Raw genomic sequence first — 22,072 nt, 5'->3', positions numbered from 1 at the left:
TCGCGTTGACGTCTTGTTTGTTGCTCTTCTTTTTTACGTTCTTTCTTTTATTTTTTTGTTTTTGTTGTTTTGTTGCTTTTATGTGTCTGCGTGCGTCGTCGTTGCTCTTGTGTGTGTGAGGCGCGCGCGCTCGTTGGTGTGTGTATATATGCTGCCTCTGCTGCCAATAATTGCCAATTAGAAGAGAACAAAAACATTTTCACAAATAACACTTACCCGCCAGGGGCCAATTGCGTTTCCAAAAAAACACAACGTTCTTCTTGTTCTTGTTTTCTTGCCTTCCTTTTACTTCACTTTATTTTGCTTCTATTGTCATCGGTGCGTGGGGCGCTGCGTCGACGGCAGCAGCAGCAACAGCAGCGGCGTCAGACGTTTCGTCTGGCTAAATGTGTTGCGTTTGGCGATCTCGTTGAGATCAAACACTGCCCGTTTATTGCACAATTGGTGCGTATGCTCTGCTAAATGTTGTCGCACAATGTAAATATTTTGAATTTTGCCGGTAAATATGGCGGAATTGTATTTTCCAAAATGGCTCAAGCACTTTCTCTTGCGTACCAAAGTTTTTGTTGGTGTTAGTGTTTGACAGCGGACCGAACGAGACGGCATCGAAAATACAACCCTGCGCGCGCTTTATGTATACATATGAGTGTGTGCCGCCGTTTTAGCGTCCAGCCGGGGGCTGTAAATGCAATTAAAAACTTTTAGCTAATTTTGAAGAACTTACCACGCGTGAAATTAACACACATTAAAAGGTAAGCACAGACTTCTAAGACAATTCGTATTCTATTTATTGTACAATTTACAATCGCAATCGATAACGATAGGTTTCGAATAGGGTTGCCATTTCGCCCGCCCTACCGCGCAATGAGTATTGTTATTTATTTATTTATCCGATACGCAACTGGTAGAGATCAGGTTTATAACCACAATTTTTTTAACAGCAACACTTCGGGCAGATAAATGCGCTGTAGTTTCGCCTCAATAAAAGGTTCTCGTTGCGCTTTTACTGTTTCCGCCGCGCTATTGAAAACAGTCTTATTAAAATGCACCGCTTTGCTGTCGGGCGTCAAGGCAATATTATAATGACGACACAATTGAGCGAAGTCCTGCGTCTTGTCTACTAACGTCAAACGCAACAAGTACGCTGTCGGCACTGTCAATTGCTTGTTGTTGTAGGCATGCGTAAAAATCTCCAGTAGATGCCTGTAATCAATAAATGTATAATTAAAAGTAAACGTAAGTAACAGCCAAAAAAAAGTTTACCTTCTAATGATTTGCAGTTTGTAAGCAGCCACAGCACAAAGGATATGAGGTAATTTTGGCAAGTCTACAATAACACGATACAGATTCCCCCGATGATAATTCATACAAATGCCAAAAGCTAGTTTAAATGTGTCATCCTCTCGCACTTTGGCGGGCAAAGTAAGACCGCGAACCAGCGCTTCCGGTGTGCCCAGATTAAACAGCTGGTATAATGCCTCTATGAAAAACAACGTCGCTGCAAATCTCGAAGAGTGAACTCCTTGTGATCAGATTGATCGTCCAATTCCTTGTAGCAACAGAGCGTCATATTAAGACATTCCTGCAGGTGTTGATTACAAATCTTCGGATCGAATTTCTCTATAGGCTCCGCACACAGACGATATCGACTGTACGCTAGAAACATGATCGTCGGCTCCAGCAGCTTGATCGTCTGTTTTGGATCAAACTGCTGTATGACAATCTCGCGTCGCACCATTCGTAAACGATCGAATACGAAATCATAAACCCAATTAAAAGGTTTGCGCTCATCTAGCAGAATACTGCAAATGAAGAAAGTAATCATTATAAGTTGTATTATAAAAATCAAGCAGTACTCACTCTTTGAGCAAATATTCAACAGTTTTGTTCAGACAGAGCTCAGTGCGCATGTCCTTTGCCTTGGGCACCTTGGCATCAGCGGCTGAGCGGGTAAACTCCTTGACTAATACACCGGGCACTTGCTTCTGGCCGTCTTTGTACTCGAAGTAATTGAGCAGTTTTTTTTGTATGCGCCTTTAGAGCAAAAGGGAGACCGTAAATACATTGTTATTATGTGGATTACTTTTAAACTTGCATTTTAGCCTCGGCATCGGGACAATATCGCTCACAGGAGCCGCGTACAAGGCCACAAATCTCCATAGTTTAATCAATGCGATTTGTTTGTTAAATAGTTGTGCACAACAAAAATCAGCTGGCAGCGACAGGGCTGTCGCCAACATAAAAAATTTAATTAAATAATTTGCTTTTGGTTTTTGCATTGAAATTCTAAAATTTTATATTTATTATGAACTTTTGGCGCAACGTTCGGCAGCTGCTCAAAAACAAACGTATTTTTTCACATGTTTTTCTGAGTGTTCATTTAAATGGATCGTTCCCGAAAGTATTTGTTCATCCACATTTCTACAATCTGGCAACGCTGTTCAAGTTTGCCGCTATTGTCGGGTTGATGGAGCCACATAAAAAACTGCGTACAACAAGCAAAGCCAAATATGACACGATAATTGACTCGAAGGCGCAACAATATCTAAATGCACTGAAAGTGCGATGGATGCAACTACACGAGATGCCCGGCTTATTCGCCTATCAGCTGCGGGAGGAGCGTTTAAAGCGACAACTGCCCGGGCGATATGGTTTCCATGTGGAAGTGAGAATTGATCTACAAATGTGTGTGATTTTTAATCGATTTCAATTATCTATTCCCTTATAGTTGAATGCGGATAGATCGTTGAAACGTCGCGCACCACAAATTATAGACAATTTGAATCCTAAATTTAAGCCGCAGCAGTTCAATTTCAATAAAGTCGATGGCCAGGAAGTGCTGCTGATCATCGATGATCTGAAGGATAAGTGCGAGATACAGATGATCATCAACAAGAGTCCACTGACCAAATATCATACACTCATCTGTCCCGATGTAAAGAAGAATTTGGTACAACGCGTAACATTAAAATCGCTGGCTTTCTGCATCAATTTCCTGCGCAACATTGAAGAACCCAATATGCGGATGGGCTACAACAGTCCGGGAGCTCTTGCCTCCGTCAATCATCTACATTTCCATTTGCTGGACATGCCACAAGAGTTGTACATCGACAAAGTGAATCTGCAGGAGATTGCCGGTGGCTATGCCTATCGGTTGAATAAGGAATCGCCCACAGAAGCTGTGTGTTTTGTTGTCCAGGCCAAAGATGATGAGCAACAGGTGCTGGAGAAGGTGCAGAATATCCATAAGCTGACCGAATGGTTGTGCAACAACAAGTTGCCACACAACATGTTTATCACACAGCAAAAGAACTCCAACGATCTCCGAGTATTTGTGTTTGTACGCGACAAGTTTTGCGTGTCCAAGGATGTGACGGCCTTCAATGTGGGATTCTGCGAACTGGCTGGATTCATTCCACTTTCAGGTGAGCTATGATTATCATTCATATATTAAATTCCCAGTTCTGATTGCTAGCGGAGTCCAGTACTCTTGATTATTAGATACTTTTATACTAATTAAAATTTTTCCATTGCAGATGAGGATAAAGTAAAGAATTTGACGGAGCAGAAGGTAATTGAACGCATTCGCTCTGTTACTGGAAATGCCTACGATGCTGTCTACGACCAGGTGCAACACATTGTTAATGGCACCGATCAATCGCTGTGGCAGCAGCCGTTTACTTTATAAGTAGTACATAGAACTTTGTGATTGTAGCTTAAATTTATTAAATACGAAATAACATTGCTAAACGGCCGCTGCAATGAATCCCTTGCCCATGGCCGCCTTGCTGATCACTTTGGCATTAGCCTCGATGCGATAATCGATCTCAGCGTCCGTATTTTGCAAACGCACATGTTCAATTAACTCTGGAAGTTGATCCGCCGCAATGCTGCTGCGAATAGCCGCAAAGAAACCCAAATAATGATGCAAGTTGTGGCTGTTGAAATAAGGGAAGCATTATTAACTTAGAAGGAAACATGGGGAGAGACTTCGATACTTACATCATCAGCAGAATGGGACCAAGCAACTCGTGTGTCTTGTACAAATGATGAATATAGGCACGCGTGTGTTTGCTACACGCCAAACAAGTGCAACCACTTAGCAGAGGCGTAAACTGCTCTTTAATCTCATCATCCGTCAGATCCAAGAACGCCGCATGCTGCACTGCATCCTTGGTGTAACTGAACGTCAAGGCTTTGTAGTTGGCTGCGGCGCAATAAGCATACGAAGTGTCGAATACATCAACGCCTCTTCTAATCAGCTCCAGCGTCAACAAGGGCGTAAATGCGCCTGGCATTAGACGCGGCTTGTCATCCTCCAGCTGCTGCAGACAATGCTCCACAATGGGCAACAGCTGTGCCGCCGATAACGTCGTTGCTGCCAAGCCATTGGTATGGAATCCTTCGAGAATGTAGCCACCATAACTTCCAGCTGGTTGTTCTTTTGCATGCTTGATGGATTGTGTACGTGCAAAGGTGTTGTAGCCTCCCACAATGGGAGCCAGTAACGTGGAGTTGGCCAATCGCTGCTCTTTGCCATGCAGCGCATAGCATTCGTTCATGAAACGCTCGGTGCGATCCACAGATTTCTGGACACGCTTCTTAGTGCTCTCTGGATTAGTGTCGGCGTCGCACAAGCCTTGGTAGACATCAGGCGCGAACTTGGCCACCATCTCCATATACTGCGTGGCCGTTAGGGATTCCTTGCCGCGTCGCGTGAACAACGGCATCACATCCCGATCATTTCCGCCGGCAGGAGTTGTTTCACACGGATCACGAATCATCAACACTGTGTTGTGACCGGGCAAGCCAACATAGTCACTTAGTGGACGAGTCCACAGCGCCAGCGACTCAGCCATTTGATCCATGGTGGACAATGTGAGTTGGAGCAATTGCTGCTCATTGCTGACCATTTCGAAAGCATCGGCTGTGAGATATGGAATGCTGCCGCCTTTGGTTGTTTGCATCAACAGCGGCGTGGCCAGCTCTTGGCTCTCTTTAATCCGCAGTTGGCCCAATCGACCAGAGTTTTTACTAATACTTTTAATAACGAACTTCATCGCGTCGTTGTATATTTTGGTGTTTGCCGCACGTTGTAGAATCAGCTGTTGTTGCTTCCATGATTCAGCCGAGGCTTACAGAGTTGCCACCTGTTGCTAGTCACAGTAACTGTGACTGCGCTTCGCATAACAACAAGTACTTTAAGTGTTTTTAATATTGAAAATTTAATTTCCTTGAATTTATTCGCGAAGAATGGATATTTTCTGACCTTCGCAACATCCAGAATATAATTAAAAAGCTGTTCAGAATGCGGCGCCGTATAGGCGTTTTGAAAATATACCACATAGTGTGGCCAATTTAGTTCGTTTTTTTTTAACAGAAAAATGGCTGGGCAACAAAGACATCTATTATAATATTGATAGAGCAATAGATGTTCATTCAGCTCGATAACAATTTTCCGTACTAATAGCTAATAAATTATTTCATGCTGTTCTTTGTTCCCAGCTAGTTTAAATAGTGAAAATAAATTATTTCATGCGATTAAAATCGTGGGCGCGCAAATGTTAGCAATATCACCGCTGCTATGTTAAGTAACATTTTTGTTTTGACATCCGTTCGTTCTCTTTCCAGAAACAACAACAACGAATGTTATTCGAACAGTAAACTTAAACGGGGGGCACGTAACGTTGATGTTATTGTTGTTATAGTATGCGCAGCGCACTTGAGAATTGTCATTGTTTTTGTTGCCGCACTGTTCTAGTTATTCATTTTCGCGCTCGCTCTCACTTGTTGGTATCATCGCTCACTTACTAGCCGCACAGACTTTTCCCCAATTGTGTCTCTGTTTGTTCCGTTTGCGTTCGCGTTCCGTTTGCGTTCGTTCGCGTTCGTTCATTGATTTCCTAATTAAGTTTATAATTAAAATTAATTGAAAAATTACCCACATATGCATATACACGTATATAATGTACACACATACGTAGTTGATATGAGAAATGTAAAAGTGGCGCGCGATGTTGTAACATCGAAAATTGAGCGTCTATTAAAAATGGAATGAATGAAGAAAGCACGTTAAAAATTTAAACACTGAAATTGTGCCAAAAACACAAAAAAAAATACATCGAGACTCTCAAAGAGGTAATTATAATAAGCAGAGTGCACGTTTTTGTGCTTGCGCCTAATTGATGACTTCCCTGCCGCGCTCTATTTATAATTAAAAGCGTCTGCAATGGCAATTATATTTATTGAACAAAAGGCAAAATTTGCTTATGTATATAAAAGTCTATGTACATTTATTTCATGCATATACGTATCTACAATATGTATGCATAAAACAACTATAAAAATTCTTTGCACAAAATTTTAAATGGCCATAAATTGTGCTGAAAGTCGCGTTGCGGCTTAAGTAATTTTGCGAGCGGTTACAGTGACTGTTGTGGGGTATAGGGAGGGTGGAATGTGTAGGCGCTTATCCTATTTAGTGACTGCCAGAGTTGTCAACGACTGCAACTTGCACTCATAATTTTTATAGTATTGTTATGGCCTTGGAGTGCAATCGTCTTTTATTTACTACCTGCTTGCATGCTCTTAACTTTAATGGCGATACACAGCCTGACGTCCGCTTGCCTTTATCCTATTCATTGCAAGTCGTAAATATAGGAAAAACTCGAAAACGTGAAAACTAATAAAAAATCATTTTTCGCATTCCAGGTGGTCTCCTCAAAAATAAATGTAAAGGTGTGGCAACTCTAGGCAAATGAACAGTTTTACCTGCACACACACACACAAGCACATGTACGCGCGCATACACAAACACAAGCGCGCAGTCAACACACAACGGATAATTTAGTGGAATTTTCGAAAATAGCAAAGGAAAGGCAACCATAATCCTCAAGAGCGAGCAGCAGCAGCAGCAGCCTCATTCGCTACAACAACAATAACAGGCATAATAATCAAAGATTAAATCAGGTTTATATATATGGAAGGGTTAAAAAGAGCAAAAGCAGCCTGTCACAGGAAGAAATACACGTTTCCTAGTCGCAAAGCTACACCAACAACAGCAACAACAACGAACAACTGATTTTGATTACAACTACAAGGAGCGCGCGCTACACAAACGCAACTCACACAATCACAGAAGCATGCATACAACTTACACTCAGACGTGACTTGCGCTCCCTGAAAGCGAGAGCGAGAGATAAAGAGAGTGAGCATACGAGCGTCTATGTGTGTGTTGTTGGGAAATTGAGAGAGAGCGAAAAAACACAGATTAACTAGCGTGCTCAGTTTTTGTTTGCGCTCAGTTCTCATTCGAGTGCGGTGCGGTACGGTTACGTTGTCGCTATTTACATGTATGGATAGCGGTTGAAAAATATAACACAAGATTTTCCGCTAGGCGACAACGTACATTGTATATGGGCGGCACATTTGTTTTGAAAGCAAATTGTAAGAAGAAAAACGAAATATATACATATAATAAAAACTAACGTCGCGACCGCGCCTCGCTTTTTATAACACTTATTTCGTGTGTATGTATGTGTGATTGTTTGTGTTCTGTAAGCAAGCAGAATCAAGTGAGAAAATAGTGAAAAGAAAATAAATATAATAATAATATCAATAATAATAATAAGATAGCCCAAAGACAGGCCCCAGACCGCAAAGTAAAGTAAAGGCAGGCAAAGCAGAGACCAGTTTCAAATCGCCGCCTATTTGCAGGGCAATACACGCTGCGCTGCCGTCGTCGCAGTCGCCGTCGGCAGAAGCAGTGCATGTAAGCTGTATGTGTATGAAAGAGCCAGCGATAGTTTTGAGTGTGAGCAAGGAGGAAGGGGCAATGGCAGTGGCAGGCAATTGAACGTGCACACATACACATGTGCACATGCTAGCCAAGACAGCAACAACAACAAGAGAAACAAGCAGCGACCACATACGGTGAAAAGGCCGCGTCGCCGTCTCAAGGAGCGAAAGGCAGCAACACTGAGTAAAAGAGCGAGCGAGAGTGAGAGATAGAGAGAGAGAGAGAGGCAGCAGCTATAAGAATAATAAATTACACTTTGCTTTTGCTATAATAAGAAGAAAAATTTATATACACACACAAACACACACATGGGCAAGTAATGTTTTTATGTGCATGTGTGTGCGGGGGAAAATTGTAATAAAATATGAACGCACGAAAAACGCTGGAGATGGAAAACTAAAAGTAAATTTCAAAACAGCAGCAGCGTAGCAATCGAAGAAGAAGAAGAAGCAGCAGCGAATATGCAGCTGTATGTGTATGTGAATTATTAACTGCAAATCAAAAGCAGAGCGAATAATAAAAATAAATAAAAATTCAATGTGCCATAAATTTTGAACGAGATCAACAACAACACAACTATTACTATGCAAAAGGAGCAGCTTTAAACAAAATAAGAAAATAAAATATACATAGATATTTATAAGAGTTATACATATATACAATATACAGTATTAGCAACAACAACATCAACAACAACAACCAGAAAATGTCCTGCATATCGAGCAACTTTAGCTCATTCTTTCTCAACTCGGTGAACGATCCTTCAGAGTTTTCCAAGTACTTGAGCAATGGCGAACTCAAATGCACAAATTTCGAGGAATTTCAAGTGTTTGCTGCGCAGTCAACGCAACAGCAGCAGCAGCACCAACAACAACAACATCTTCCGCAACAGCAGCAGCAACAACAACAACAACAGTATTTACACATAAATGGCGCAGAATTCGGATATGAAGCAGCAGCAGCAACATCGCAGTCGCCGTCACCGTCGACAGCGCTGCCGGCGTCGCAGCCGCTGTTAAGCAATCGCTGGCCCACAGCGGTGGCCACGCCAAATGGACACCACAATTCAGCCGCTGCTGCTGCTGCTGCGGCCGCGACCGCTCAACATTTTGACGGTTCCTTTGAGTTTATCAAATATCTGCGTCACTCAACAGACTTTACGCCCAACAGCAGCAGCAACAACAACAACATTGCCAGCAGCAGCAGTGGCAGCGCTGCTGACGGCGACAGCGCTGCTGCCAGCGTAGAGAAATGCAGCAAGTTGGCAGCGTCAGCGGGCAGAGTGGCAACCCCACCTCTAACACTGCCCGCTTCGCCGGTGGGCGCAAGTGGTGGAAGTGGAGTGGGATTATTGGATCTGGACTCGACGAGCATCGCACAAAAGTCGCGCTCTGCTTCACGCAAAGTGGCCGCCATGCTGTCTTCCGTTTCCCGTTCTTCCAACAGCTTGGATGCAAACTCTTCCACGCTGGATGCGGTGTTCGATCACGACTCGAAGCAAACGATGTTTGAGTTGCAGCACATGACGAGTGCCTCGAATGGTTCGAATGGCTCCAATTCGAATGAATCCTCGCTGGAGCTCTTGGCGTTTCCCAGCTCCCATCTGAATGCCTCCAATTCGAACACCTCGTCCGAAGAGCATTGCGGCAGTGCTGGCGAATTTGGAGGCTTGTTAAGCGGTGCCAGTTGTTCGTCCGCCTCGGCAGCGGCGCCCAAGTTGTTGGGTTCGTTTGTGATCAAGGAAAACTTTGAGGTGCATCCCTCGCACAAGGTGGAGGAGGGCATCTTTCAGCACATGAATAAGTTGCCTTCGAAGAAGAAGGACACGCTGAAGCAGTTGGGCGTTCGTTTCACTGGCCAAATGACATTGACGGACAAATCGATTGTTGTCGAAAATTTCATCAAATTTTGCGAGGTAAGTGTGGGGGGAAATTGGGCGGTAAAGTTGACGGGCAACCATTTGAAGCAAGGGTGTAGAGAAAATTGTAAATTTGTTTGCATCAAGGTGTGGATGCTGAAAGTGTTTCAGGGAAGGAAATTTACAAACTTGTATAGGAAAAGGACAAGTTAATATATTCTTTGATGTTTTATTTCAGTTTATTAATTATCATTATAAGCAAAACATTAAATTTTAAAAAAATGCACCAATATGGTATCTTACCAAAGAAAATATATAGGAATACATGTAACTATATGTATGTAATTATATAAAGATAGAAGAGAATGTATAAATATGGATCGTGGGATAGGGAGAATCCATAAAAGATGTTTTACAATCTGATACCTTGACCTAACAGTATCCTAGGATAACTTCATCCATTTTTACTGTGAGCAAAGTAAAATCGAAGGTGGAAAAAATAAATACACTTCTGTAAAATGTATAAAAAATGATGTTTGTAGTGATAGCAATAACAATTTTTATTTATATGTTAAGACATGAGATTTTATATTAATTGAACTATTTAAAAAACGCAGATCATGGGAATTTGTTAAAAATTTAGAAATATTTATAGAGGAAAAAGTTCGATATGTGACGAATTCCGATAAATTTTAGTACGTTGAATAACGTAAAATGCTGAGTTGAAGAATGATTTCAACATAAGGTAGAATTGGAAGTAATGTGAAGTGGTGGAAATATAACAATACAGACAGATTATAAAGTATACATTTTAAAAATATATAAAACCCGCTGCACAGTTTAATAAATAATTTGCGCATCTGTTATGTACGCATTTAAGGATTTACAATATATTTAGTGCTCTTTATTGGCATTTTTCAATCAATTTTTAACTTTCTGTATAATACTTGATATTTACTTACCCACACATGCATATTATTAACATATATGTGTGTGTGTGTGCAGTGCCATTTGTAGATATGTGTTTATGGCATTTATATATGTAGATATATTCATAACGCGGATACACCGTTCATATCCTTTACACACAAGCGCATTTCTCACTCTATTATATGCCGCCCACACACACACATACATGCATACACGCACACATTTACTTCGCAACGAATGTCATTATAAATTGTAATAACAGCGGCAGCGACGCCAGCGTCAACAGCAGCAACACGAGAAGCCACAACCACAAATTCAGCATACAAATACAACTGTAATCATGTGTGTAGATATGTATGCATGTGACTATGTCTGCGTTTCTAAACACCTACATACGGACATACAAACATAATACACATGTATATCACACATACCTAAACACACATTCCCCCCTAACACATTTGGCGCCTTTTCAACACTATGCCATCCAGGCAACCCTCCCCAACACTCACACCGACACATGCTCATTACGCTCAGCTTTATCGGAACGCACAAACACACAACCACACAATCACACACACACACAAATAGAAATACAAATACAAATGTGCAGAGGAGACGGAGGAAGGGAGAGCACCCAACTAGATTTGTTCGAACCAACGGCACCCACACAACCCACACACTCAAACTAAGTATGTACGAAACGGCATTGATGGCATAATACAGGAACAGCCGCAGCAGCAGCGACAGCGGCGGCAGCAGTAACAACTACAACTACACATAGTACAAGTACAACACACAGCAAGCAAGCAAGGAGCAGCTATAGCTAGAGCCTAACCTTATTTCAATATGGCTGCTTTCTCGGCCCTTCGGCCGCTATTACAACATTTTAGTTCTAAGATGCCTAGCTTGACGTTGTCGCTCGCTCGCTTACTCTCTCTTAGAATATTTGGCTCAAAATTGTTGCGCGCTCTCTCTCTCACTCGCTCACGTACTCACTCCTTTGCTGCTCGAAAACTTTACTTACAGAGGAGCAACGACAGAGGCTGAGACAGAGACTGAGACTGAGGCAGCGACTGCCGCTCAAACTACAAAGTTTTCGTATGCGACTGTGTGTGTGTGTTTGTATAGTTATGTTGTGTGGGTAAGTGGGAGCGGGCAACCCCCAAAAAAAGCTCAAGCGGGTGCTATTGAGTAATTGTATATGGCCCCCTCTCATTCTCTCTCTTGCTCTCTTATATGTATGTATGTGTGTGACTGTTCATACATACAATCATCAAGTTACTTGGGGCGTTTGTCGGACTGTCCATTGAGTTGCCTTCGTATGTCCTTTCGTGTGTATGTATGTAGTTGATGTCTGTATGTGTTGTGTCTGTGTGGCCCCTAGAGGCGTCGTTGAAGGCTACTAAATGCGCATGCAGCAGCAGCCACAGCCGCAGTCACCAATACACACATATGCAATAAGTTTGCCCATCTGTGTGAGTGTAAGGGACAGCTTAACAGTGGATGAGAGGATGAGAAAGGGGGAAGGGCAGAGGTGGTGTTGGGCAGGTACAATGTCTCGGCTTCGCACAATTTACGCGCTCACACAGAAAACACATGCACATTGATTATAATTTTAAATTATATACATATACAAGTACATTGTACATACATACACACATATTATTGTATCCATGTACTTGCCAAACTTATATGATGACTATATATAATGTCAACATACACACACACACATGCACATAAAATATTTAGCTTTTATGCGTTGCTTTTGCCGCCTTTGGGGCCGTATTAAATTAGTGTTGTATAACGAGCACAAGGGGTTAAAGAGCACGAGGGGGCGGTGTGGAGAGCAAACGCGCAGATTGTTGCCAAAAATGTAAAATTATATACAATTTGGTTGTATACACACACGATAATTCTTGTTGTTGTTGTGGTCGCTTATTAGCATTGGTCCAAACAGTAAATTTTGAGGTTAGGTTTATTCGTGAACGTTGATTCAACTCGCCACTCACCTGCGAAATATTTCTGTACTTGCGACATTAATTAAACAAGGCACAAGCGCATTTTGGGGTAATAATTAATGAGCCTTAGCAGCCACCCCTTTTTCTGGTACACGTGCATTGCTCAAATTGTTGTTAAAAACCTGTTAAACGCAAAGAGTGAAAGTGTGAAAATTGTTAGCTCCCCACACAACAGACGCACACACAGACAGAGGTAGAGGAAGAGGCAGACACACAAAACTGGGTCTGGAACACACACGCAACCCTCAAAAATCAAAAAATCATTGCCAGGCAGGCGACAGCAACACGAACGAATAACTGTTGTTGTAGTTGTTGCTGTTGCTGCACGCACAAGCAGCAAAACAGAAACAGAAAGAAAAACAATTCACACTTGTCTCAATAAAAACAACAACAACAAGAGCAACACACACCACAGACAACAACCGCAGGCCGCACACACAAACAAATACACACACACAAACACTGGCACGCTCTCTCACTCAGACAACAGGATACGTCACGCACAGGCACGCACAAACACAAACACAAAGTCGGTGTGTGCTGCCAATAAGTTGCAAAAAGCAACAACAACAACGCATCAAAACAATAAAAGGAAAAGCAAGAACACAATGCCGCAACACATTGCCATTTCTGCTGTTTTTTTTTTCGTCTTGTGTGTGTTTTTTTTCCGTTGTTTTCTGTGTGTGTGCTATGAAACAGTTAAGCGGCTATGGGAATGTAAACACACAAATATACCCCAACCACCCGCTGAGTCAGTCGTCCATCCGTCCGGCAGCAGCCAAAACAATCAAGCGAGGCGACAGCAGCCATCAGTAGTATGGCAACACTTGGCTTGACAGCCAAAGCTTGACTCTCTTTCTCTCTGGCATCTCTCCCACTCGTTCTTGCTGTTTCGCTCACGCACACGCTATTTGTTAATGAGTCGCCAGCCAGCCAGTCAGCCAGTGTAACACCTTTCTGAAGGGGCCTGTCATCATTTAAAAGGCGTTGAATTGCTTTCTCGCGCTTGCTTGCTTGCTTGCTCTCTTTCTCTCGCTCTCCCTCACTGGTTCATAATTTGGTACACACACACCCACCTACAACAAAGTCATGCTTTAAGTATTTTTGACTGGGATATTTGAGAACCTCTCTACTTCGCCAGAATGCTGCCCATCCATCCCAAATGATGGCAGGGCGTCGTCACTCCTTTTTGCTCTATTGATTTTTAACATAATCAAAACCGAAAATGTATGCACACATATACAGTTGCACACAAGCATACATTTATAAGTACATGCATACACACACACATACGTACGTATGCCATTTTCGACAGCGTTGCCATGTGTGTTTAGAAGGTGGTTGGGTGGCTGTGGGCTGATATTTTTTGGGTGGCAACGTTGGCGTCGCGCTGATTATGAGGATGTTGATAAGTTTCAACGTCGACAACGATGACGACGACGACGACGTTGACGACGAACGAGCGACACCAACAACGAACGCCGAACGCTGCGCTGTCGGCGATGCTTGTTGACTCTCTCTCACTCACTCTCTTATTCTCTCACCACACACACATACAGTCACAGACGTCCATCAAGCTGCTGCGCCTATTTTAAACACACACACTCACACACATACGCGCACACACAATCATAAAGGCATGCGGCAACCCTTTTAGCCCCACAATCCCAAGCCCTTGTCGGTCTCTTCACCGCCCCCCGTTGCTGTCTCCATTGTTGAAAATGGCTTCATTGAAAATGTTGTTTGCTTTTCTATTTGGTTTTGCCTTTTTCTTCCTTCTCCCACTCCTTTTCCATCTCGTTTTTGCTTTATTTTATATTTTTACACTATAAAATATACATTGTATGGGTGTGAGTGTGAGCTCTCGTATGTGTGTGTGTGTATGTGTATGCATTAGTATGGTATGGTATGCTTTTAGGCGCAGAGTCCTTTCTATGATTGTGTTTGCATTTTGGGGTCTGCAAGTTTTTGGCTTTTGTACAATTTTCGTTTTAAACTTTCTCGTTGTACACGAATTATAAGTTTTGATTAGTAGTGGGCAAAGTTTTCATTCGTATGTGTGTGTGTGTGTGTGCTCTTCTCAGAAATAGGGATGGTGGTTGTAATATAGTTACATGCATATATATGTAACATCTAATATACATTCATATATATATTATATATATTTACTTTTATGCAGGAAATGAGTTTGACGTCAGCGTTATAATAGCCTTAAAATTTTAGGGGGTTGCCAATGGCCAACAAGAAGGTGTTCCGCTGGGCTTCAAGGGGAGAACACATATACATATGTACACATAAAATGGGCATCTAGAATTTCCATGTTCTCCATATGCGAACATTCAACGTAAGTCTAGCATTTATGGGGCTTTTTATAGGGTATTTTTGTAGGATGATTTTAGATAGCATACTTTTCGGGGCGTCATCTTGGAAATTTACCAGATAAGAACGTTTTTCTTGAGACACCTTTAAAATTGCAATGTTTTTATGTATATTCCATTCACATCTAATGTATTTATATTATTTAATTTAATGCAGGAATATGATATCAAGGATCATCGACCATGGCTATCCTTAAATCAATGCGGCCTCAACAAACCCGAACAAATCAAATTTGCGCGCTATTTGGGCCAAGGGTTGCCAACGTTCACGCTATTTTGCATTTATAGCAACTTTAAGAATCTTTTCTGCACCAAACGCACAGAAATGTAAGTTACAAAAACTTGAAAAATTCATTTTCGAACATATTTATAAACTATTATTGTGTGTCTTTTATAGCTATACCAAGGATGGCTACAATCTGCCTTATATACTCGATAAAACCAAGCGCTTCCTGGCCAACACAACAGCTGGTGAGTTCCAAGTTCCTAAATCGCTTTAATTCGATATACTATTATTATGTGTAGTGCAAATGCAGCAAGAAAACCAAAAAAAAATAGTATACAAAAATAAAAACAGGCAAACAAAAAATAAATATGTAGAAAAGAAATATTATATGCAAAAGCAAAGCGAGGAAAAACGAGATAAAAGTGAAAAGCCAAAATAGCTTAAGGCGAAATGTGCTAAATTTTAAAAATATACACAAAAAGAAAAACAGAACAGTGCCTACAAAAACGATTTTTCTTTCTTTTATGATTTCTTCTATTTTGCACTTTTCATTTCTCATTTTTGCGCTATATATTTTGTGTTTCTCACATGCACTTTCCGTTTGCTCTCGAAACGCAACAAAAAAAATATACTATATATATAAATTTTGAAAATTGGCTGCCTCTAAAACTAGACAACGTAAAACGTAAATTTTCACTGTGCAAAAAAAAACACATTTTAATTTTCGACTTCAATTTGTTTGTGTTCTTCTTCTTTTTCCACGCATACGCTTTAAATCACATAGGCGAAAATACCAACAACAACAACAACAACAATAACAAGACCAACACCACAACAACATGCACACCGGTCAAACAGACACAAGAGCAATGCGACTCAGCACCAGCTTCACCAACAGCCACAGCAGCAGCAACTACAACTATAACAACACCAACAACAATCGCAACAGCAACACCGGCGCTGCCCACACACAACACCAACAACAACAGCAACCACAATACACATGCAACAGGCAACAGCAGCACACACATACACACGCAACCAGCGGCAGCAATAGCAGCAGCGCAGTCGCAGCCAACGTCAACAGCAGCTGGAGCAGCACGCACAATAACGCCCACAGGCACGCCCACGCCCATGGCCAGGCCGGGCACGCCCACAACACCAGCTGCAACTGCGACAGCGGCGCCAACAACACCTCACCATCCGCAGCATCCGCAGCATTTGATGCAGCCGCATACGCCGCATCATTTGCAGCAACAGCAGCCATCGACGCCAACGCGTGGCACACCCATGACACCACAGCAGCAACATCATCACCAGCAACAGCAGCAGCAGCAACAACAACAGCAACATGCACAGCAGCAACATCCTCAGCATCATGTTGGGCCGCCGCATCCGCATCAATACTCGCCTCATCCACATCCACAACAACAGCAGCAGCATCATCCGCATCCGCATTTTGCCTACGCACATCCGCATCACACGCACTATGGCCTGCCACCGCATCCGCATCCCCATCCGCATTCATATCCTCATGCGCATCCTCACGCATCCCATATGGCAGCAGCAGCAGCAGCAATGGGCTATGGCCAACAGGTGGCGCCAGCAACGCCATCACAACAGCCGCCTCCACAGCCACAGATGCCGCCACATGCAATGCCTCCCAGCATGTGAGATTGGCGTCGGCGTGGCGCCAAATATGGCGGCAGTGGCGCCACCTGTTGACAATCATAGGCTGCTCCAGCGACAGCTACAGCTACAAAAAAAATGCCCCCAAACCTCTTCCTACTATTGACTCTAGCTTATAACCTCGTAAACAATTGTTTTATGTGTAAAAATTCGGTATTTTTTCTACAATATGTTATCTTTGTCCTTTCCCCACTTTCGTTTTGTTTATCAATCCAAACAACGTCTGTCTTAGCGTATGTTTCTATATATGTTTTTAGTCTAATTTTACAAGCTTTTTGCCAAATTTTTGATACGTATTATGTTAACGACTAAATTGTTGGACGATGATCACGCCCTAAACTATGCAATGTTATTCCTTGAAAAGAGATTATTACAATTAAACACAAACACACACATTTATACATGTAAACACACGCAACATCATTATAGAGAATCAAGCTAATGCAAAACTATTAATAATAAAAAATAACATTAATATACATTACATATACATATATGATTGAGCATATATTTTAGTAAGCCAAGAACAAAAATCCAATCCTAACTATATATACACAACATCTACATATATACAAGAACATATAAAAAGAGAAATATTGTTTGCAAACAACAAATATATATATATATACATACATAGTGAAAAACAAATTGCTTATTTATTGCGAGTAATGCATACACACATAGGTATTTGAAGACATACATATGTGTGTGTGTTAAGTGTGCCTGTAATCGCGAGTCTCTGCATTTGTGCTAGGCCAACGTCTAGATTATTTTGCAAAATGGCCTCCGATTGTTTTTAAAATGCAACTCTTTCTTGTAGACCTCAAGAACATGGCTGCCGCCAATGACGGTACGCTCGAGTTTGCCAGTAACAGCAGCAGCAGCAGTAATAGCAACAACAACATGAACAACAACAGCAGCATTAACAATAACAGCAGCAGCAGCGTTAACAGCAACAGCAGCAGCACCACTAACAGCAGCACCATCAGTTTGTCCAACACTGTTAACAGCTATGTAACTGGAGCATCGAACGCTGCTCAAGCGCTGGACTCTCGTTATAGTGGTGGTTGTATGGCCGCATCACTGTTACCGCCGCCACCTTCGATGCCCCCGCTGGGTCCACCACCACGTTCGCTGGAACAGCTGATCATCTATGAGAATTTCAATGTGCATGAGACGCATCGCATTGAAGATGGCGTCTGTACGCACATCAGCCGCCTGCCGCCCAAGAAGCAGGAGCTATTGAAACAGTTCGGTATACAGAGTAGTAGTCAGCAATGTCTGAGCAATTATGAAAAGTGCATACTCATCGAGAACTTCATCAAATTTTGCAATGTGAGCAAAAAATTAAAGTGTGGATCGCAGCGTGCTCAAACCCAAAAAGAAGCACCTAAATCAAGAAAGATGGAGGCGAATTTGCGTAGCGTGCAGCGGAGCTTTGTTCTTGTTACCGTTTCCCACCCACAATTGGCTTTACATGGCATTGGCATTGTTCATTTACCAGAAACTAGTTCAAAATTGCAACTTATCATCCTTATATATCGCATAGAACAAAACTCTTGCCGTAACTTACTCTGAAATTATTTTTGATACGAGATTTCTTTTCTTTGTTTTTCGATTTTTTTCCACATTCAAATGGTTTTATATAGGAATATCAGATATCCGATCATCGACCCTTTTTGGACTTCCACGAGAGCGCTTTATCCAAATGTGAGCAACTTAAATTTGTACGATATCTGGGCCAGGGGTTATCCAATCTGACGCTAAACAAGATCTATGTAGCTTTTAAAGATCTGCTTGGCAACGGACGAGCCGAGAAGTGAGCAAACAATAAATTAAATTAATATATCAATTAGATATTTATATACAATTTTTAGAGCTGGAACCGAGAGTTATAATTTGGATGTAATTTTAAAAAAGAAACGCAAGCATCTTTACAATCGTCTTCATGCGACTGGTAGTTTAACATGAAGAAGCATGATGTTGTTCAGTAATTTATCAAGTCTTACCTATTTTTTAGCCACCAGTGTGGATATGACCAGCTACGATGCAGCGCAGTCGCCTCAGCTGCAGCATCAACAACAACAACAACAACAGCCGATTCCTTTGCCAACAGCAGCAGCAGCAGCACCACGCCCACATCACGCCTTCGCCGCACTGACAACAACATCAACGCCACACAGCAGCGAAGTTTCCAACGATCTGACGCAGTACAGTTACGTACAACAGCAACGATAAAAGCTGCCTTTGGCGCCTGCGCGGGCGTTACACAACACTACAACTGCAACTACAAGCAAATATACAATACACATACATATTACATATATACTTCCTGGAACTGGACCAGTAACTGTTGTGTCTTCAAAACAAGAAAAAACATTAACAAAATTATATGAAACGATAACAAAAACATGGGGAAATTGTTAAGCTGGCGAAGATGCAGCTAAATTGAAAACTAAGTGCTAAATTACAACCAAAAAAAACTAAAAATAATAACACAAGAAATTAGAGAAAATTAGCGTTAAAAATTTAATTTAAATTCAATATAAAGGCAATGCGAATTCAATTCCAATTAGCAAACAAAACTAACCCAGAAATTAAGCCAAAAACAGTCAAATGAGGTTGACTGTGAAATACCCGCTTCTCATTTTTGGAAAAGTCAAATAACTAAGTTGATCGAAATAATAATGTTTATGAAAAATAAACTTGTAAACGCAAGGAATTTTACATGAAACTTTCAGAATGTTTAAAAGCGGGTAAAAAAATACATAATGTATAGGAAAAGGAAAAATCATCAAGAAATCTAAGATAATATTGAGTTTTGTATAAACGCTTCCGGAGTGCCACAATAAATTGTAACTCCTGCTTCGGTTTCCAAAATTAATTATTCGTTTGTTTTCAAAAGCATACACTATACAGACTAGATATATAGCTATACATATATAGAAGAATTAAGAGTAGTTTAAGAGCAACACCAAAATTCAAAAAACTAAATCAAAGACCTCCCAAGAAAGTTCCCTAATATGCATATACAACACAAACTATATAGCATATAAATAGTTATAGTTTGTAAGCAGACACATAGAGCAGACGCTAAGCAGAACATCAACATTAAAATGAACATCAAAGATTAACAAACCAATTATTCCTATATACAATACTTATATACAACAAACAAATAATATTAGACACAGACAAGATTATAAACGGAAACGCAAAAGCAAAAGTAAAAATCAAATAACAAGGCAAAATAGCAATTGTAAATTCATGGATATACATATACTATATATATACATATATATATAAAAATAACGTAAACAAATATATTATATACGAAAAGCCAAAGACATTGTTCCATTATTCAATTACATTTTACGGAAACATTTTATTCTTTTGTTTATGTATGAATTTGTTTTGTTTTTCGTTTTTTATTTTTTTTGTAATATACGATTATAAACTTGCAGCGATTTAGAGGCGATTTGGATACAAAAGAGAAGTAAAGTACAATACAAGGCAGTTGCCTCCTTGCTACAAAGATTTCATTTGATTTGAGTTACTTAAATATAGCGATAAGAATATAATTTTGAATTATTACGGCGTACAGCAATTTGCAATTGCCTTTTATTAGTATCGAACGTTAGTAAATGAAATGCTGGCTAATTGGATTCCTTTTTGCTCATCTTCTGCTCGCGTTCCAGCGCCCGTTGCTTGGCCTTCTCATAGATGGGCAGCAGTTGACCGGTCTCGCCCAGCATCTTCAGTAGCTCCACAATGAAGGGTAAATAATTGTGCTTGCGTCGCACATTCTCCACCTGCCAAGCGTTTGTAATTATTATTATAGGTTTTACCCTTTTCTTTAAATTTTATATTACCTTATATCGCTTCTTCTTTTCGATTTCATATTGTATGTAGGAGCGAAGGCTGTTGATTTCAGTCTGACGATCGTCCTCTGTGTCCATGGCATTGTCAGCCGGATGCAGCAGTTTCTCAATTTGCTGCTCATAGATTCGCTGTCTATCGGAAATCAGGGCCATCAAATTGAAATGGATTTCACCATCGCTATAGCGCTGCATACGCTTCTCAATAATGGGCCGCACCACATCAATCCAATTCTGGCCTGTCTTAATTTCGCCTAGATCAATGGGTCCTTCGCGCAGTCCATCGAGCTCGTAAAGACGTCCAGCAATTGGCATATAGCCCACAAAATGATAGACATCCTCGTCCTTGTTTTGATTCTTCATGTCCAGCTCGAAGAGCGTTTGGCGGGCAAACGAATTGTGCACGGTGCGTATTTGGGATGCATTGCTCAGCGTCAATCCCTTGTTGTAGGGATCGAAGCACTGGCAGAACTCCTTGAAATTCGTCAGTGTCTCGCCCAGCTTGATGTCCTCGTGATTCAAATTGAGCAGCAAACTGAGTATAGCTTGTGTCGCACACGCATTGTTAATCACCTGCTTGGCAAAGAAAATATGATCCCGGTCGAGCACCACTTTGCCAGCCGGCTCATCCTCCTGAACCCATTTAAACAGGAATATCAGGCCATGTATTGGCTCTAAGTCTTTGAATGATTCGCTGTCTAGGCTCCAGATCTCCTCCACTTGTGCACCATCGCAGCCTGCGGGAACATTCTACTTTTAATATCACTCACAAAATCCAATTGAAGCCGGCTTCGCAATGCGCGTCCTCTTTTCTTGTAAAAAAGCGCGCGCGGCTTGCACACTTACCAAATTCGCGTATCAGCTCCGTAAATACTCCCGGATCACTCTCTATTAGACACCAATTTCCTGCTCCGTCGCTCATTGTTAATCAGTCTTGTGCTTTTTCCTCTCAATATACAAATTATTTTTCAACTACAAAATTTTTTGTCAACTCACAAGCCACACGATTAGTGGTATTGATTAGGGTGGCCTCTTGTTGTATTTAAAAATACGCTTTTCGAAATCGCAAAATATACCAAATGTTTTCGAAGAAAAGCTTAAAATCTATTCGAATCTAAATCGTTTTGATCGATAATTAAAATATAACTGAAATTATGAGTTTCTCATTTTTCATTTCATTGCATTTATATATATTTTGACAAAAAAAAATCGACTAAATCGATATGAAATAGCATTTATTTCAAATTTAAGTTTGACACGATGTAAATAATAGAACGGCGGAGCTCGTATTTCG

At 41.2% G+C, this 22,072-nt stretch overlaps 5 protein-coding genes across 5 annotated transcripts; 2 read left to right on the top strand and 3 right to left on the bottom strand.

Moving 5' to 3' along the window:
* Positions 1-4: 4 nt before the first annotated feature.
* Positions 5-2,230, bottom strand: LOC117571493 (germinal-center associated nuclear protein). The gene is given in 6 exon segments (XM_052004482.1): positions 5-157; positions 217-1,203; positions 1,264-1,487; positions 1,490-1,802; positions 1,861-2,034; positions 2,096-2,230. Coding segments are annotated over 5 exon segments (1,062 nt in total). The 5' UTR covers positions 2,161-2,230; the 3' UTR covers positions 5-157; positions 217-917.
* Positions 2,209-3,766, top strand: LOC117571492 (GDP-D-glucose phosphorylase 1). Its single transcript, XM_034253660.2, has 3 exons — positions 2,209-2,665; positions 2,729-3,425; positions 3,537-3,766. The coding sequence occupies exons 1-3, from the start codon at positions 2,306-2,308 to the stop codon at positions 3,686-3,688; spliced, it is 1,209 nt and encodes a 402-aa protein (XP_034109551.1). The 5' UTR covers positions 2,209-2,305; the 3' UTR covers positions 3,689-3,766.
* LOC117571491 (queuine tRNA-ribosyltransferase accessory subunit 2) lies at positions 3,746-5,234 on the bottom strand. Its single transcript, XM_034253659.2, has 2 exons — positions 4,003-5,234; positions 3,746-3,938 (listed from the first exon to the last, which is right to left on the bottom strand). Exons 1-2 carry the CDS (start codon positions 5,058-5,060, stop codon positions 3,746-3,748), a joined length of 1,251 nt encoding a protein of 416 aa, XP_034109550.1. The 5' UTR covers positions 5,061-5,234.
* A 454-nt stretch (positions 5,235-5,688) lies between these two features.
* Positions 5,689-20,226, top strand: LOC117571499 (myosin-G heavy chain). Its single transcript, XM_034253667.2, has 8 exons — positions 5,689-6,138; positions 6,712-9,713; positions 15,143-15,312; positions 15,383-15,456; positions 17,721-18,235; positions 18,550-18,719; positions 18,778-18,857; positions 18,921-20,226. The coding sequence occupies exons 2-8, from the start codon at positions 8,505-8,507 to the stop codon at positions 19,136-19,138; spliced, it is 2,436 nt and encodes an 811-aa protein (XP_034109558.1). The 5' UTR covers positions 5,689-6,138; positions 6,712-8,504; the 3' UTR covers positions 19,139-20,226.
* LOC117571502 (ubiquitin carboxyl-terminal hydrolase isozyme L5) lies at positions 20,223-21,908 on the bottom strand. Its single transcript, XM_034253670.2, has 3 exons — positions 21,625-21,908; positions 20,773-21,515; positions 20,223-20,712 (listed from the first exon to the last, which is right to left on the bottom strand). The coding sequence occupies exons 1-3, from the start codon at positions 21,698-21,700 to the stop codon at positions 20,557-20,559; spliced, it is 975 nt and encodes a 324-aa protein (XP_034109561.1). The 5' UTR covers positions 21,701-21,908; the 3' UTR covers positions 20,223-20,556.
* Between the last annotated feature and the right edge of the window lie 164 nt (positions 21,909-22,072).

The sequence above is a fragment of the Drosophila albomicans genome, chromosome 3, assembly GCF_009650485.2.
Source record: "Drosophila albomicans strain 15112-1751.03 chromosome 3, ASM965048v2, whole genome shotgun sequence".
NCBI lineage: Eukaryota > Metazoa > Arthropoda > Insecta > Diptera > Drosophilidae > Drosophila > Drosophila albomicans.
The sequence above is the reverse complement of the archived record's forward strand: the minus strand, read 5'-3'. Positions and strand labels throughout refer to the sequence as shown.